This window comes from Diplodia seriata (assembly GCF_021436955.1).
Source record: "Diplodia seriata strain FDS-637 chromosome Unknown scaffold_1, whole genome shotgun sequence".
Lineage (NCBI taxonomy): Eukaryota > Fungi > Ascomycota > Dothideomycetes > Botryosphaeriales > Botryosphaeriaceae > Diplodia > Diplodia seriata.
In genome coordinates, this window is record NW_027117308.1 from 849778 (window position 1) to 867689 (window position 17912).

The following is a 17912-nucleotide window of genomic DNA, read 5'->3' on the forward strand; positions in this document are numbered from 1 at the left end:
TCGACAATCGCCCGCCTGCTCCAGGCGCCCGCCGGCTCTCATGCCTTCGCCAGAGCTCGTCGCTCACTTTCCCGTCAGCGCCGCCGGCATGGAGCCGCTGGAGGCGCTCGCTTCTGCGCCGTCGCTCACGGCGCTGGCGACTTGCGCCGCGCTGCTCTGGTGCGCCTGTCGCATGCCTGTCCACCGCCTGCAATTGCTGACCCGACTTAGGCTTGTCTACCGCGCATGGCTGGTCATGGTCATCAAGGAGGACGACCTCATCAAGCTCCTCGGCCTCGACGTCCCCGCAGCACCCCAGGTTTCCCTCGCAGCGATCAAGGCCGACGGCGCCGTTTTCCACTGGGAGCCCGCCGAGCCCCGCAGCAGCATCCAGGCATACCAGATCAAGATCAATGGCGTTTTCGGTGCGCTGCCCCACGCCCGACGGCCGTCCAACCGTGCTGACCGTCAAAGTAGTTGAAGAGGTCGGGCCTAAGGACACCTCCGTGAACGTCGCCAACCTCAAACCGGGTACTGCTTACACCCTCCGCGTAATCGCCATCAACCACCACAATTTCCACACCCAAAGCGAGCCGCTCCGCTTCCGCACGAAGCCGCCTTCCTCCGACGACTTCTTCGACTTCGCCGCCTACAACCGCGCGGTGGAAATCGCCAACGATGACGAGCACGAACACGATGAGAAGTGGTGGGTGGAGCCCAAGATCACCCCTTGCAAGGGGTTTCTCGAGCCAACCTCACCGCTCCCCACGCCTTCGGATATGGTTCGTTCGCAGAGCAACAGCACATCGCACCCAAGGAGGGCCACGACCGGCCGAAGGAATTCCCCCGCCAACTCAAGCGCATACCAACAAGCGGATGACTCGGCCGACGACGCGAAATCTGGAGAAACCGAGGCCCAGCTGCAGGCCGAGGGGGACAAGCTGCGCTCGGACATCGCCGTTACTCGCAAGGCAATTGATGAGGAGGAAAAAGGCTTCAAGGACCAGAAGGACGTTTTCAACGCAAAGCACAATGAGCTCAAGGATGAACTCGCCCGCAAGACTGCCGCCAGCTCTGAGCTGAGGAAAGAGGTCGTCAATCTTGAAAAGGAAAACCAGCGCGCCCAGGCCAAGAAGACCGCGGAGGAAAAATCCCTCGACAAGAAGCTGAACGAGAGGAAGAAAATGCAAGACGATGTTCAGCGCTTCAAATCCGAGATGGATGACATGGCCGGGGAGATAGAGCGCATTGGTCGGCAGCAGGTCGACTACCAGAAAAGCTCGGAGCAAAAGGCCGTAGAGCTTCGAGACAAGCATTCTGAGGAGTTGGGAGCTATCAAAGCACTCGAGGATTCCGTTCGGGAAACTGGCATTCAGAACAGGATTCTTGAGGAGGAACGCAAGAAGTTTGAGGGCGCAGAGGGCGACATCGATGCTGAGCTCAGAGCTCAGTGGGCTGAAGAAGAGCGGCAATGGAGCGATCGCATCAGAGGATTGCAGCAACGCTACCAGACTGCATGGGCCACTCTTCAAGCTGCGGACCGAACTTACAACGAGGCGCAAAACCAGCTACAGATCCTTTCCAACAGAGCTGCGAATCAGCCTCAAGTCTTCAGGCAACCTCCAGTCTTGGACGCCGCCCCATCCCGAAGGACCAGTCAGAGGCGTAGGCACCACGCTGGCAGCATTGGACAAGACAGTTTCTCTGCCACTCCTGGCTTCGCTGTCACCACCGCGCCGTATAACAACAACAGCATTTCCAGCATCTCACCAATAGTCATATCCGAATCACCGTTTTTCAACTTCGCCAACGGCGCAGTCCCAATAGCAAATCGCGAAAGTAGCTTTTCGGCTGCTGAGATCGAAATGCTCACCGGTGGCGCGCCTATGAGCCCGAACGCTGGCGCTCTTCTTCCATCCGATCTCTTTTCAAACGAAACTGATCGATCAGCGGACGAAGGAGAATCCGACTTCAAGCCTGATTTCGATGGAGACAGAGATTCTTCCGGATCGCTAGGAGGCGCACCGGATGCTCTTGCTATTCCAGGCCTGGGCGCACACCAAGCCCGAGAGACGGGGAACAGGAGCCCCAGCTCCCCAGCATCTGCCCAAAGTCGATCCCCTAGCCTCTTCGCGAGCCCGCGAGGCAGTTCAAATCAACTCCCCATTGGATACCCGCCCCAGGATTCCGGGAAGGACACCGACGCACTCTCAGTGAAGTCGCTTTCCGGATCGGCCCGACATGTCGGGGGCTCGATGCTACAAAGCAGGTTTGGTCAGCTGTTCAGCCGTCAAAGAGGTAAGACGCTATCGGATGAAGGTCCGGCTTTGGGATCGTTGAAACCTAGCCAAAGTCACTCGGTGCCTCGCACAGATCCGGCAGACCTGGATCCTATTGGAACGCAGAGACGGCGTGGGAGCCATTCTGGCGGTAGTAGCTGGATGGATTCCATGGCCAAGCCCTTCCGGAGCTCTACAGGCCCCAGCACAGTCAGCCCAAGTCATGTTCAGACAAGAAAGCGTGGATTCAAGCTGTTCCCTGGTAAAGAGGACGAGTCGTCTTGGCCGCCAGCTTTTGGCATGGAACGACCATCATCTCCGAGGCCCGGTTCGACGAGATCTTTCGGCGATATGAACCAGCTCCCCCGACCCTCGACAGAGAGTTCCCAGCGTTTCGGGTGGGGGCCGGCCGAGCCACCTGCACAGCGGTCGAGTCCGCTGAACACTGCCGTAGAGCTTGGTTACAACACAATGAGCGGGTTTTCGCGTCATCCGTCCCGCCGTCCTTCTATCCAGTACCACAACTCCTCGACTGGTCTGGGCTACGAAGATGTCGTGGAGGACAATTACGATTTCGCACCGGTGACGCGATCCCCACCCCAGGCTCCCATTGGCACCCGTCCTCCATCGCAACCGCAACCGACACCAGCGACGCCTCCGAGTGGAAAGTTGAACCCTGCTGCACCTGTATTCAAGGGCCCTTGGGGCCGTTCCGCGGACAAGAACGGGACGGAGAAGCCCGAGAGCAGCGAATCCAAGTCCCAGAGCTTCGACGCCGCCGAAAATCCATTTTCCTCGGCCACAGCGACAACAGACTTCGCCACATCTGTCTCATCCGCCGTCCCCTCGGTCGAGCGGCCCGAGTCCCCCGTCGACGTCCTGGCCAACCTCGACGTCTCGCCGATTTCGATGCGCAAGTCGCGCGACGGCCGCGCCAGCACCGTCACGTCCAACGCGGAGACGGCGTCGCTCTCGCTCTCGGCGTCGTGGAGCCCGCGCGCCTCGCTCGACCGGTCCGAGTCACGCAACACGTCGGAAAGCCTGACGGGCGCGTCGTCGGTGGGCAAGGAGTCGTGGATGAGCAAGCTCTCGCGCAAGGGCAGCTCGTCCAAGTTCCAGCTCCCCGGCTTCGGCAGCATCAGCGGCGGCAGCAGCGGCAAGGAAAAGGGCTCGTCGGCCAGCAGCTTCTTCTCCCGCTCGCCACGCGTCGACAAGGACCACAACAACGACGACCGCGATGACGAAAGCGCCGCCGGCACGGAACCACCGACCCCCGGCTTCGTCTCGAGCTTCGCCAACAGCGCCGCGAGCAGCCCGTACATTGGCGGCGGCGAGCGCAGCAAGGAGGAGAAGAAGGCGGATCGCAGCAGTGGGCTCAGCTGGAGCAGCTTGCGGAGGAAGAAGAAGAGCAGCGAGAAGGCGCCGAGTATCAACGAGAGCATCGCGAGCGAGCGTGGGGAGGAAGATGAGGGCGGCGCTGAGGGGTTGGGTGTGAGTGGGGCTTGATTCTTGGGGGCTTCCCCTCCTTTGGGTTTGAACGGGGCTGTGCTGGACTGGTACGTACATATATCAATTCTGAGAGACACACACACACACACAAAAAGCGGAATTATGGGGTTTTCTGTTATGGGTGGGAATGAGTGTTGAAGGGAATTGAAGAGGGGGTAGAGTATTGGGGCGTTGAGCATTTTCTGGTTTGCGGCTCTTTTTGGTTTGGTATATTTCTTTCGCTGTAGGTCAGCATGCGAGCAAGCTAGCGTAGAGAGCGAGCGAGCAATTAAGTGTGTGCTTTTGTGGTTTCTATATTCGCGCGCTGAAGGTGTAGATATGTGTAATTTAGCATCCTGAACATGTCAAGCTCCTAAATCGCTTATGATAGGTCACGTCCCTGCTGCACAGGGAACGCGTTCCGCAAGCGCCAGCCAATAGTGCGCTCCTGACACTCGACTCCCATGCGCAAGTGCGAACGGCTGCGACTCCGCCGCTTATGTCGCTTCTCTCAGCAAACATTCTCCCGATCTTCGCCGTCTAGTTTATATATTGGCGCCCAGCTCAACAACTTCCATCGTCAAAAATACGCCTGCTCTGGGAAGAACCGAAGCGAGAATGGAGTCTACCCCGAACCGCTCCAGGGGAGACAGCAGAGTTGCACGTGTTAGAAGTGGCACGCAAGAGGACCAGGCCCCAGGAAGCAGCAACACTCCCCAGCCGAAACCAGGCACCTCACGGGACTATTCTCTTGCAAGATACTTGACAGAGATATCAGATCCCTTTTCGTCCTACGCCACAAGAGATGTGGCGGTGACTTACGCTGATCTGGACCATCGGATGCGAGCTCATGTGGCAACTCTCCAGAACGAGGAAGTGAAGCGATTCCAAAACAACCACCGCACGGTGTCAGTTAGGGAGTCAGTGCCAAGTCTCACAAACCCCAGCACCCAGGTGAATGAACTTCATTCCTCCATTACACCTCCCCTATGAATGTTGTTCAATGCTGATACATGGAATAGTCCGGAGGACCCGTTGCTCAAGGCCATAGACTACCAAATGAGCAGGCTAAGACCGCAACAACCTCCAGCTGCTCAGAACAAAGCTTCTACAGCGCCGATTGGGATAGAATCCAGTCATTCATCTCTCCAATGAGACAAACCATTGTCGACCGAGTGATGAAGACTTTTCACGAAATGCTTGATCAGGAGGTCGTTTTCTGGGACGACAGAGAGTGTGAAAGCTTCTCCACTACCGATGATGAGGATTGGGAGAGTGAAGAAGAGCTTGATGACCAGCATCACCTTGATCAGTCTGGTACTTCCGATACCGCTGCGGAGGAAGGGTCCACCAGCGGAGCAAGTCAATCAAATACCGCTTCCAACATAACATCTAGCACGGCCTCGTCCAATTCGAAAGGAAAGCGCCCCGCTGGAGATGCTGCAAACGGAAGTGGCTGCAGGAACGGAAGACAGAAACGGCTAAAGACAGTGATTGGTGGGGAAGATGATCTTGGCGAGTCCCCGAGACGACTGGCCTGCCCGTTCTTCAAGAGGTTTTCACCAAGGGCACCAAAGGCCGCCTCATGCTACTTTCCCGGCTTCAATGGTGTCTCTCGAGTGAAGTAAGTCAGCCATGCCCTGAAGATATCCCACGTACTATGCGTCTGATTTCTTGTTACAGAGAGCACATCTACAGAGAGCACCGCATAATCAACCGATGCGGTCGGTGCTTCCAAAGTTTCACAAACGGAGCGGCATTTAATGCGCATCTAAGGGCAGAGGAGAGGTGCATCCGGCTTGAAGACGATCCTGAGATTCAAGTCATCACCGCCGACCAAGAGACATTGCTGAAGTGCAAGAAGCGCGCAAAGGCCCCTAAATCCGAGGAAGAGAGATGGAAGTGTGTCTACCGCATCCTGTTCCCCCAAGATGACGAGAAAAGCATGCCGAGCCCTTGTAAGCTGAACTCCCCATGCACCTTGGATCTTTGTCGGCGCTGACCATTGCGCAGACTGCGTTTACGACTCCAACGTACTTTCGCGGTATGAAAGCTTCGGTCGAGAGAGACTACCGCAAGTGGTACTGCAGTCACTGGAAGTGGCCGTATACAACAATGAAGTGGTCGTGGAGGATCAGTTGAGAAGCCAGCTGGTAGGGATCGTGCAAAGATCTCTGGAAGAAGTGTTCACCCAATTCCGCCAGCAGGAACGGACATTCCCTCCTCCACGCCCGTCCGAAACAGCTCCCCAAGAGATGGTCGCCGCGCAGCCGCAGGATCAAGAGGGACCAGTCTTAACTTGCGAACCGAACTCGACCGAAGCCAACATTAACGCCTTGCGCACATCTGAGCGGATGCTGCCACGGGAAGGCCTCATTGATGATGCACTACTCATGGATGGTGCACAATTTCAGCCGGACGTTTCAAACAGTAACGGTACGCAAAACAACTGGGCATCGTTCGTATCGGATGAGCAACTTGGATTATTTGCGCCGTTCCCGAGTGGGATAGGGGGTTTACCAACGGATCATCTCGCCAGGTCTGATCTTATGAATCTTTTCAACGGCTGGACTAGCATAGGCTGATAAGCGCTCTTGTCAATGGAGCAACACCGTGTAATTGCTCTGGACTTGGCCCCCAAAAGTGACGTCGAGGCTGTGCAGCTGCGGCTGGGGCGGAGTCACCGACTACTCACCGCACCACCACCGGCCGCGGCCGATCACGCAAACGGTCACCGTTCCTGCGGCGCAGCACGCAAGCCACCAACATAAGTATATACAAATGACCCCGCCCTGCCAGCCAAGTTGAATCGCAACACCACCACTACCACTACCACCTTCAGGCTTCGGCCATATTCCTCTCGTTAATCCCACCCACCGCCGCCCAAAGACCTCCCTCCATCACCTGCCTCCTCCAGCCGCCCTCCCACCGAATACTCGAGAAATAAGAAAGGGGAGAAAGAGAAAGGCAAACCAAACCAGACCAAAAACAAAAAAACGAGGAGACAGCAACAATGCCTCCCCTCCACCTCGCCGACCTCCCCGGCGAACTCCTCGACCTCATCATAACCCACCTCTCCTTCCCGGACACAACTCACCTGCGCGCCACCTGCGCCCTCTTCGCCGGCCTCATCCCGCCCCAGCCGTCGACGTGGCGCGACCTGCTCGCGGCCGAGGACTCGGCGTGGGCGCGCAAGCGCAACCGCCTCGCGTGCGTCGCGTGCGCGCGCCTGCTGCCCGCGCCGCGCTTCTCCGACGCGCAGAAGATCGACGAAAACAAGCGGCGCGAGTGGCGGACGTGTTGGGAGTGCTGCTGCGAGCAGCGCGTCGCGGCGGCGGCGGAGGAAGGGGGGGTTGTGCTGGCGCGGGTGCTGGCGCGCGGAGGGAGGGGGGATGGGAGAGGGACGAAGACGGTGTTTTCGAGGGAGAGGAAGGTGGTGGTGGGGCGGGAGAGGGGCGTGTGTACTGCCGGCTGCGAGAATGCGTTTGTGCGGAGGGCGGTTGATACAGGGCGGGTGGATCAGACGACGTGTCCGCGGTGCGAGCGGGTGCGGTGGGAGGGATGTGTTGAGACGATGGCGGAGGGCGGGAGGGTGTGGAGGGATTTGGGGAGGGCGGAGGAGAGGAGGGGGGCGCGGACGGGGCCGCGGCGCGGAGGGGGGAGGGTGGACGTGGGGAGGTGGGGCGATTGGGGGTATGAGTGGGAGGTGTATGATGCGCGGAGGGTGGGCGCGGAGTGGGATTATGGGTACGGGTACTGTTCGTGTTGCTTGGGAGGCGATGAGCCTTTCAGGGGGTGGCGGGAGGGGTGGAGGGGGGTGAATGTGATCAAGGTCGAGAGGTGAAGGTGATGATGGGTCTGGCGGATGCGGAAGAAGAAATGGAAGAGGTTAGTCGATGAGTAGTCATTTCTATCATATCCTGGTGCTTTCGACACCGTCATATCGACAACTTGTTTCAATCTGAGCAAAGCCTGAAACGAACAACCGGCACACAGTGAAAAGTCATCAATACGACGGTATCCAATGTACTTAAGAAATGATTAGAACAAAGAGCCCACGCATGCTTCGATACACATACCATCAGTCCAACACCGGCGGCCCTCCGGTGCCCCAAGGCAAATCCACCCAGCGCCCGGCTTCGGCATTGTACAACCCCAGCTCCACGGCCCAGTCCTTGAACGACTTCTTGCACTTATCCGTCGCGCGCACGTCGGCCTCGGTCCAGAACGGCAGCATCAACCGCACCGTCTCCGCCTTGTTCCTCTCCCTCGCCTTCCGCAGCGGCGTGAAGCCCTGATTGTCCAACCTGCCCGGCGCCGAGACGGGTATCAGGCGTTTTGCGACCTCGACGTGGCCACGCTCGGCGGCGTAGTGCAGCGGCGTCTCGCCGAAGTCGTCCGGGCGGTCCGGGTCGCTGCCCCAGGCGAGCAGCAGCTCGACCTGCGCCAGTTTACCCCTCTCGGCCGCCCAGTGCAGCGGTACCTTGTTGAACTCGAGGCCGACGCGGTGCACAAAGTCCAGCGCCCCGTCGCGGCGGAAGGCCGGCCAGCCGAGCAGCTCGACGACGCGGCGCAGGGCGTCGGATTCGGCGTTGGATTCAGCCTTGTGGAAGGCACGGCGCGACACGGCTGCGTCCAAAGCCGTCTGGCCGTAGCGGTTGCTTTGGTCCAGGTCGACGCCTGCAAGTACCATCCTGCTGACGACACTTTCCAGGCCGTTGATGGCAGCGTAGTGCAGCGGGGTGTTGCCGTCGCCGTCGAGGGAAGACAACGGGTCGTTGTCTCCGCGGTTAAGGATCCGGCCCACCTCCTCGACATCATTGGCCCGGACGGCTCGGTGGAGATCGCTGAGGTCGTGCAGGTGCGTTTTTGTGGAGCTCCGTTCCCGAACCAGTGTGCGGATTTCCTCGTTGGCGGCCGCTTCGAACGGGCGGAGGGCATTGATGTCCAATACGTCGGGGTCAGCACCGTGGTCGAGCAGGATCTTGACGATGCCGAGCTGGTGCCTGATGCAAGCATCGAAAAGGGGGGTCCTGTTGGAGGAATCTCGAGAGTTGACGTTTGCTCTGTTGTCTAGTAGCCACCGCACAATGCGCTGGTGCCCGAAGAAGGCGGCCTTGTGCAGAGCTGTGCGTTCGGTTGGGAAAGCTCTGACTTCGATGTCTATTCCTTGGTTCCTTATTCGTGACATTTTGGCAAGATCGTCGTCCTCGGCTGCCCTAATGAATTCGAGAGCGCGCCGCTGGTTCTTGAGGGTTAAGGATGCCGCCGAGTCTGTGCAATCTACCGCCGAATTCTCGATGACCTTGGGCTGCGATACATTCTTCGCCTTTAGCCCTTGAAGGTATTCGGCGATGTGCCGGAAGCCGTTCCGTTCTGCAAGGTATAAAGCGCTCACTCTGCGGTCTCCCTGTATTGCCAGTCCGTTCAAATCCGCCATAACAGGAGCTAGTTGCCGTACGTTTGCTGCAGATCCGTTTTTGCACGCAAGATGCAGAGCTGTTATTCCGCTGGAACTAGGAGCATTTGGATCGGCTTTGTATAGCAATAAGAGCTGTGTCGATTTCCAGTTGCCCGTTTCGGCCGCGCAGTGAAGAGCCGTGCTGCCATTTGGCTTGCGAGAGGACACATCAGCGCCCCTGACGAGCAACGCCTCCACAACGTCGTTCCGCGTCATTTGTTTTGTGGCGTCTGCGAGAACAGCATTCCGATTGATGCTCTCGATGTCGGTTCTGAACACCAGATTGGCGAGGATGCTTTTCTGTCCGTGTGCCAGTTAGCTTTTGCTCCGCAGATCCCCGTCGAACGAGCTGGACTTACTTCAAAAGACGCGGCATCTCCGATGGGCTCGCCTTTTTCGAATGGCCAGTCCGTAGTGTCCTGCATCGCCAACCCAACCGCTGTTCTTCCCGACGTCGTTTCAGCGCCAATGTTTGCGCCTTTATCGACAAGTAGTCTCAATATTCCATGGTTCTTCCGCACCACCGCCTCATGTAGTGGCGTGAATCCCTGGGTATCGGATCGCTCAAGGTTTGTTTGAGAGTGGTGTATGATGGCAGTTCCAACTTTGGTGCAGCCATGACGAAGTGCGATCAAAAGGGGAGTCAACCCTCGCCGGTCTGCGAGATTCACGTCAACAACCCCCCTGCTTAGCAACAGCTCCACGACGGCCAGACTATTGGCTTCTGCTGCAAAGAATAACGTTGTTCTCCCGTGGGCATCTCGAAGCAATTCTCGTGACCCGTCTATGCCGATCTGTTGTTCAAACATCTCCCGCAAGTCGAAGTGTGCCAGGATGTGAACAGGGTGGTATGCAACCCGATGTTGGAGAAGGCTGATGCACTTGACGCTGCGTGATAACTTTGTGTGATCGGACATGAATGCATTAGCCACCTTCGACAACTGACTGTCGGATCCTGCCATTCGGACATGCGAGCCCCAGTTGCGTGAGGCGTATTCGAAAAACGATGTCTCCTCGCCTAGGAGCTTCTTAGGCAACTTGTCCTGCGAGAGATAGATTAAGCATTTTTCAGCAAGGACTGTGTGGCAGTTGGAGAAGAGGACGCTCTCGTGCTTCTCCAGATACTTGTGCACTGTCTTATGAGAGAAATGCAGCAAACCGCCCTGCTGGCCGATGATCACGAGCCCCTTGCAGGAACTCAGCAGCAGGCTCTCCGGAACAAGGTCGTTCTCAAAGAAAGCTCTGTCCACCAGGTCAACCGCAAGGGCATGTCGGATACCGTTCGCGCTGATAGGTTCAAGGCTGTAGAGCAACCAAGAGAGGATCTCAATGGCCCTTTTTTTGTTTCGATCTCGTTGGATACGGTCAACCACGTCGTCATACGCCTTGTCCATCGTGTCTGGCAAATTTTCCAGGAATTTCTCCACCTCTCTTTGGGTCTGGCTTTCGAAAAGAGCCTCAAGGGAGAGACGGATCATTAGGAATCTACTCAACGATCAGTAAAGGTGCCATTAGGGAGTTTCCACCGTGCTCACATTCTCTGTGCAGCTTTGACAATCCTATCCAGCATATCCTCGATGAATGGCGTAGAGAGGCTTCGCTCACGCGCCCAGTGGTCATTCTTCTCCACCTCTCTCCTAAGACACTTACGCATATCATCCTCGTCCGAGTCGATGTCCAGCCTTAATGCACCCGTGATATTATGCCAGTACCTTGAAGTGGACAAGAATTTGACTTTGGGCCACCTTTGCAAGCCTGCTATTCCCTTGAGAATCCGGGCGCGCAGGGAGTCATTGGCCTCGTCCAGAGCATCTACAAGCACGAATACTCTTGAGAAGTAGGACAGCTGGGACGCCAGGAAGGCGCCATACTCCTCTTCTGTAGCTTTAAGGCCGTTGGTAAATTTCGACTGGAATGTTTTTTCAATGAGGTCGTTCCGGAGTTCTGTTCTGAGTTCGGCCATTTGTCGCACAAGGCTGGCAGAGAACGCCGTCCAGCTCTGCTGGTCGGGCTGATTGAAGTCAAGGTAGACTGCAACCACTGCCGTATCCAAACTGGGGAACCTTTTTTGCAGATGATCGTATAATATCGAGCTGGGTAGCTTTAGCATAGGAAGATGGCCTTGATTTGCTTTGGGGCTTACACGATCAATGTCTTGCCAACTCCAGCTGTTTTACAGTCAACGACGCTCTCAAACCCATCAAGAACTCGACTTACGTCCTCCAATACACGCCAGTATGTTGTGTTTTCCTTCAATCCATTCAACGAGCTTTGGGTTTCCAAGAAATGCCGACCCTGTACTGGGGTGCCGCTTGTTGCGATTGTCTTGCTGCTTGTGGTGGAAATCGGGAGGCCCGATCCAGTCAAGAATTTCATTTCTTCTGGCCTCTATATGGCATTAAGCTTATACATTAAAAGCAAAGATATTTGAAGAAGACTCACCGGCTGCGTCTGCAATCATCGGACTGATCTTCGCGTCCACGCTACGCACCCCCTCGGTGGCCTCTTTCGCCAGTTGTCTGACTTTAATCAGTATGCTGACATGCAAAAACTCTCCAGTGGACGACCTACCTGGTGGAGTGCCCAAGCACGAAAGCGCACGTGGTTTTGACACGTTCGATGGCTTGGAGCGAGGCTTCGACTTCGTTCTTTTCAAACGGCCATCCGAGATCTCTACGGAAAGACTTCTTCGACAGCTTCGCTTCCATCAGCTTCAGCCTCTGACCCAGGTTGGCCAGAGGCACTTTGAGCTGTGTCTCGATGGCGTCATTCGCCTTCTCGTCCTGATCTAAAGCATCTCTGACGGCGTTTAGGATATTCCTCAGACTTGTCACCTCTTCGGAAAGTTTGTTCCGCTCTTTTGGCGCATGTCTGATGGTGTCCAAGTACCCGAGAAACGTCGCCGATAGTTGGATAGCGGCTGCTACAACGCCGAACGCCTCTAATCCCGACATTCTGCGGTAACAGCTTCCCTCTGAAAAGCGTCAGCGTGTCGGTTTGGAAGCACGCGAGATGTGTTCTGAAAGGGAGTTATTAAGTCCAGGACGTTTCAACGAAAAGTCAGCCTCGTGCGGGGTAATCACAAGAGTCACAGTAGCAATAGCCTCTTGGCAAGGCTGGATTGTTGTCCCGGGTCGATGGATGGATTTGGGGGCTGATGGTCGCTCAGCAAGGATTACTCATGCGATGCAGGGGCTGAATAACATTCGTGACCATGCGCTGGTCCGCCAATCGAAACACACTGTCATGAAAGCGGAAAAGGAGGGAAGGGAAAAAGAGGAGAACGAGGACGAGGGCAACTATAAAGGGAGCGGGAGAGGTGTGTAGATATATTTGGCGACCGAAAAATTCGAAGAGAAGCATATACGAGACGAGGGATTCTGTCAGCCGGCAAAATGCAGAGGCAACATTTAGGCAACAGAAGACTATGCAGAAGCCTATAGGATGCAGCTATTTGTCAGCCATTCTCTTCCTATTCTTAGCATGACTGCAGCTCGGTGATGTGATGCTGTCCCCGAGCTGAGCGAACCCGGACTTGTGCAATAAGAGGTTTGTTCCATCAGTAGCTCATTTGCAGGACGATGCCTTGTTAGTCGAAAGAGACACCAATCGAAAGACATATTCGGATCAAGTATAAGCTTCCTCATATTACGTGCGTATTTCACAGCACACAGCGCGCGGGTACACATACAAAAGAGACTACACCAACACAAAGCATACACAGTACCGAACAGGGCCCACGTATTCAACCGAGACGAAAACAATCATACACTCTCCCCCGCCGATCCCACCCATTAAGACGCCGCCGCCGCCGCCTGTCCGGCCCCTCCACTTCTCTCGTTCAAACCGACCAACCCACTCCACAACAAAAACCCCTCTCTCTTGCCTCCCCCTCCCCACCAAGTCCTTCCCTCCGCCTTCCATCACCCACACGCCCCCAAGCCAACCCCTCACCCTCACCCTCACCCGCACCCTCACAACACCACCCCCATCAACACCACGAACCCCACAACAACACCACCTCCTCCAACACGCCCCACCTCCGCCGCCGCCGCCGCCGCACCAGCCGTCTGCACACTCCCACTCGCACTCCCCGTCGCGCTCACCGTCCCGTTTCCACTACCCGGCGTATAAACCGTCGTCTGCGTACTCGTGCTCGTCGACGGCGGGGGAGGGAAGGGCGTGCCCCCTGATGCGGTGGTGGTGGCGATGGTGGTGCTGGTCGTGATGGAGTCTGGGGATTGAATTGTCAAGGTTGAGGAGGAGGCGATGATGGGGGAGAGAGAAGAAGAGGGCGTTGCGGTGGCGGCGTCGGCGGTTGAGGAGGATGAGGGGGTTGGGGTTGCGGTGGTTGTGGCGGCGGCGAGGAGGGAGGAGGATGGGGTGGAGGTGGACAGCGATGGCGAGGTGGAGGAGACGGGAGGAGATGCGGTGGTGGTGGCGACGGCGGTGGACGACGGCGGGCTGGCGGAGGACGGGGTGACGGCGACGGTGACGGTGGGCTGGGTGGTGGTGGTTGTCGTTCCGCAGGATTGGGTCGGTGCCGTCTGAGAAGTGATGGTTAGGATGACGGTTGTTGTGGAGCTGGTTGGGGGTATGATTGTCGTGGTGAGTGTTGTTGTTTCTGGGGGTGAAGTGCTGGAGAGGGGTTGTTGCTGTACCGATGGCGATGCTGATTTGACTACTCGGGTCCTCGTGCTCGTGGAGGTGATTGTCGAGAGAATCGTGGATTCTGTCGAATCTGCGCGCACTAGGAGTGCCGCAGACATTAGGATGAAAGTAGACAAAGAGAGCATCATCGTGAGGGTAAAGGGATGGTTGCCACGCTACGGTTGATGGAAACGGCAGGCTGGTCGCATGGGCTCCGCAGCAGGCTGGTGGGAGCTTTTATGGTGGACATGGTTGCTGTTTGCTAGAGCCTGTTTGCCGTGTTACAAAGATCCTGATGACCTGTCCAAGTGTGCCAGTTGTAAGATGGTGATACATTTGATACGGGTATATCTGGTACACGGATACATGGGAAGAATCATTAGTGTTGTTACGTTGGTAATTTGCTTGTAGCCGATAGTTTTCCCGCGTTGTGGGGATACACAGGGACAGTTGGGCCGTCCAACGGGCTCAGTCTTAATACTTTCGTTAATCGTCACACAAAACGGCATTGATAATGACGGGCCCCATCCCAACGGCTCTCGATCTGGCCATGTTTTCCTCAACAGCGGGTTGTTGTCAGTTGCACGGCTGTGCTTCGCGACCATCCCGCAATCTTAGCATCCTCTCACGGGAACAGAGGCCCTCTCGGGGGCATGGGCGAGTCTCTCACGGGGACGGAGGGTCTACTCGCCGGAGACCAACCACTCTCGACATCCTGTTTTCCAGGTTCCATATCCGATCATCCATGACCTGGAAATCCCTCTCCATACCTCTCACAATCCTACGCAACGTCAGCCTTCTCCCACCACAACGGATCTGAAAAACAAGACTTACAAACAAGCCTCCCCAACCTCCTTCGCAATCCGCCTCGTCTCCAGCCTCGACAGCTGCGACATCATATCGACGACGGCGCCCTTGCGGTTCAACCACAGCCAGCGCTCCCTGTACCCCGTGGTGCGATACTCGGTCTTGTAGTACTCCTGCTCGTCGTCCGACGGCGCGCCGCCGTTGTAGCCCTCGCCGTTCCTGACGTGCGGATCGCGACTGCTGACGAATCTCCTGCCAGCCCGGCCCGGCGCCTCGACATCGTCCCGCAGGAACGGCTGCTCGAGGTACCGAAACTCACGGATCATGTTGCGCACGGCCTCGCGCATGACCCTGGTGCTCTGGTCGTCGTCGTGCAGGTCCTTCATGTCCGGATGGTACCCTCCTCCTCCCCCTCGCCGACGACGCCGCCCACTGCCACCACCGTACGGCCAGTACGAATCCGCCTCTTTTTCCTGCAGCAGTGGTCCGCCGCCGCCCAGATCGAAGTCGTCGCCGTAGTCGTTGTAGTCGTCGTAGGGCCCGGCGCGCGGCCCGCCCTGGAAGCTGCTGCGGCGGCGTTGCCAGCGGCGCACTTTTCGTAGGTGCGAGCGCTCCTCGTACAGCCCTTGCTTGAGGTTGCCCAGCAGGTCCGAGATCTGGGTCGAGGCGCCGACGAAGGTCTGGATGTTCTCCCACGTGACGCGCAGGAAGGTGGCGATGGTGAAGGCGAAGCCGAGGAAGCCGAAGACGGTGCTGACCATGGAGATGGGCGACAGCTCCGACGTCTTGGAGATGGTGACGCCCATGATTGCGGTGATTGGGGGGAGAGGTGGCGGGGATGTGGGATGGGGGGTCTTGAGACGCCTTTTCGAGACATTGGTAAGTTGGGCGTTTGTGTTTTAGATGGATTCTGGGGGCTTTGGGGTGGGATTCATGTGGGCAGGCACTGCTACCTACGTCTATGGGCCGGCGGAGGATCGTGCAGAGCGACTTTACAGTCTTATCGGGCAAGCATCCATCAGGCGGCGAAGCAGCGGGCACGGCGTTGGAGGAACGAGCGACAGCGAAAAGAGCGGCATCAGCAGGGGAAAGGCAGGGGCGTATATGTACATCTATTTTTTGCGACATTTGCGAAGATTGAAAGCAGCGGCAGCGTCATTGCGGCGTTTTTCGGCGGGAGATTCAGGCATCGATAAGCAGATCTGGGGGTTGTAGGGTCATGAGGACCGGCGACATGACCAGATGTCGGGCACGAGGGAGCGGATTGCGAGCTAACAGGGTGCAGGCTGACCAGGCAACGGGCGGGCGGCGGGAGGAGGCTGGCGGTGGAGGGTGAGCAGCGGCGTGAGAGCGCGACGGGTCGGGGACGATTCGCGTCGTCTTTCACGCGTCTGGGGAGCGGAGAGGAGAGTGGAGCTGCGGAGGCGCGTCGGGCGCGTGCGGTGGCTGAGGCGCTGCGAACGTCGTCACTGCCAAGCGCCGAGGCATGGCGAGCTCCAAGCACCAAGCAGTGCCTCCCTCGCCAACGCTTCTTAACCAACATCTCCGCCCAACCATTCCCTCGCCGCCTGCCGCTCTCACCTCGCCAGCTCGCGCCCTCCCTCACCATGTTCTTCTTCTTCACGTGTGGTCAACACAGTGAGTAGCAGCTCTCGCATAGCTCCGTGCAAACGCCGGCCGCTCCGACGCCAGCATCCACATAGCTAACGCCTCTCGCCAGCCTTCACCTCGCGCCTCAAGGGCTACGAAAACGTCACGTGTCAGTGCCAGAACTGCGGCAATTTCTCCGGTCACGTCTTCAAGCGCTGGTACAGCTCTCTGCGATTCCCGTTCGCTGTGTCGCGCGCACGCACGCCAAGCCGGCGCTCTCAATCAAACCACATATGTCGCACAAGACCCGCTGACAATTTGCACAGGCAATGGTTCACCTTCTGCTTCGTCCCCATCATTCCCTTCTCCATCAAGCCGTGGCATGAGGTCGGCTGCCACATCTGCAACTTCTACCAGGATATCAAGTATGTCGCCCGCCCGTCACGCCACCACCACCTTTCTTTCGCGAAGAGAGAGCCCGCACCGGGGAGGAAGTGCTGACAGTCCTCAGGTACCGTCCCGATGTCCAAGCCCAGGTCAACGGCGGCGCTGGTGGACAGCCCGGCGGACACCCCATGCAAGACTACGGCCAGCCACCCCAACAGCACCCGCAGTACAAGTAGAGCCTGCACCCACGCCAAAGCTACCACCACCATGCCCAGTCTCGCATAATTCTCGTTGTGATGTCCTGCTGACGGTTGTGGCAAATAGCCCAGCCGGCAACAACGGAAGCAACGTGCGCGTGGACCATACGGCTAGTGGTGGGCGGACGTAAGTTCAGGCGTGCGGCCAGGTTCCGATGCGTACAATTTGTATTATGCCGGTGGTTGTATCAAGGCCGGGAGTGGCACATTGCAAGACAGTGAAATGGGGTCGGTCTGCATTGTAATCATGAGCGACGATTTCTGTTGGGTTTGATTGGCCATTCGATAGGCGTTTTTCCTTCCCTTCTTGGGTTGGGTGGGTTTGGTTGAGGGGAATGCTTGATACCATTATGCCTTCGATAAGGGGTCCTGTTGTATTCATATTTCCTTTTCTTTTTCCTGGGCATAGCTCAAATGGCTTTGCAATGCATCATTACTTTCCATCTCAGGCGTTGTTCAGCAGTTTGTGAGCTGTGTTGCCGCTCGCTTCTGGAAGCAATCTTTAATTATTCTAGGGGCGCCTCCAGTCGAGTATCAACTAACTGTAGGCCACGAAATGCCGCTGGTCGTTCCTAGGTTTCATAGTACTGTTGTCGTCGGATAGTATCGTTGAAAGATCACCGGTGGTCATCATTTCCACTTGATGAACACTGGCACGGCCACAGCATGAAAATAATGCCAACGCAGTATTTTCGCACGACGTTGCAGTTAGGAGGCTAAAAGTCATACCTCTTAACTCGTTTGTTTGCATACATTCACGTCTGGCCTCTCCACGCCCGGCAAAAAGTTCACGACCAAGAGGCTGTCACACAAGTCCAGCATCAAGGCGAACAAAAAGCAAAAAGATAAGGCTTGCTGACCAGTCTAAGACTGGTAAGACTTCTTAGGTCTTGCAGCTTCTGTGGATCGAACACAGTACCTCCAGATACCGCACAGATGGCTGTTGGCTGAAGTGGACTTCAGTCTATTGTGTTGTTAGTGGATGAGTTGTGAGAGAGGGGTGTTCAGGACTAC

At 57.0% G+C, this 17912-nt stretch overlaps 5 protein-coding genes across 5 annotated transcripts; 3 read left to right on the forward strand and 2 right to left on the reverse strand.

Moving 5' to 3' along the window:
- Window positions 1-172: 172 nt before the first annotated feature.
- SLS55_000264 (uncharacterized protein) lies at window positions 173-3764 on the forward strand (the record flags this gene model as incomplete). The annotated part of the gene is made up of 3 exons (XM_066771777.1): window positions 173-404; window positions 457-2091; window positions 2713-3764. The coding sequence occupies 3 exons, from the start codon at window positions 173-175 to the stop codon at window positions 3762-3764; spliced, it is 2919 nt and encodes a 972-aa protein (XP_066637056.1).
- Window positions 3765-4942: 1178 nt separating this feature from the next.
- Window positions 4943-6044, forward strand: SLS55_000265 (uncharacterized protein; the record flags this gene model as incomplete). The annotated part of the gene is made up of 4 exons (XM_066771778.1): window positions 4943-5370; window positions 5430-5704; window positions 5760-5790; window positions 6023-6044. 4 exons carry the CDS (start codon window positions 4943-4945, stop codon window positions 6042-6044), a joined length of 756 nt encoding a protein of 251 aa, XP_066637057.1.
- A 1783-nt stretch (window positions 6045-7827) lies between these two features.
- Window positions 7828-12161, reverse strand: SLS55_000266 (uncharacterized protein; the record flags this gene model as incomplete). Its single annotated transcript, XM_066771779.1, has 6 exons — window positions 7828-9507; window positions 9567-10692; window positions 10743-11238; window positions 11425-11595; window positions 11650-11726; window positions 11779-12161. The coding sequence occupies 6 exons, from the start codon at window positions 12159-12161 to the stop codon at window positions 7828-7830; spliced, it is 3933 nt and encodes a 1310-aa protein (XP_066637058.1).
- A 2526-nt stretch (window positions 12162-14687) lies between these two features.
- SLS55_000267 (uncharacterized protein) lies at window positions 14688-15470 on the reverse strand (the record flags this gene model as incomplete). The annotated part of the gene is made up of 1 exon (XM_066771780.1): window positions 14688-15470. The coding sequence occupies one exon, from the start codon at window positions 15468-15470 to the stop codon at window positions 14688-14690; it is 783 nt and encodes a 260-aa protein (XP_066637059.1).
- An 801-nt stretch (window positions 15471-16271) lies between these two features.
- SLS55_000268 (uncharacterized protein) lies at window positions 16272-16877 on the forward strand (the record flags this gene model as incomplete). The annotated part of the gene is made up of 4 exons (XM_066771781.1): window positions 16272-16302; window positions 16385-16472; window positions 16581-16679; window positions 16766-16877. The coding sequence occupies 4 exons, from the start codon at window positions 16272-16274 to the stop codon at window positions 16875-16877; spliced, it is 330 nt and encodes a 109-aa protein (XP_066637060.1).
- Window positions 16878-17912: the final 1035 nt, after the last annotated feature.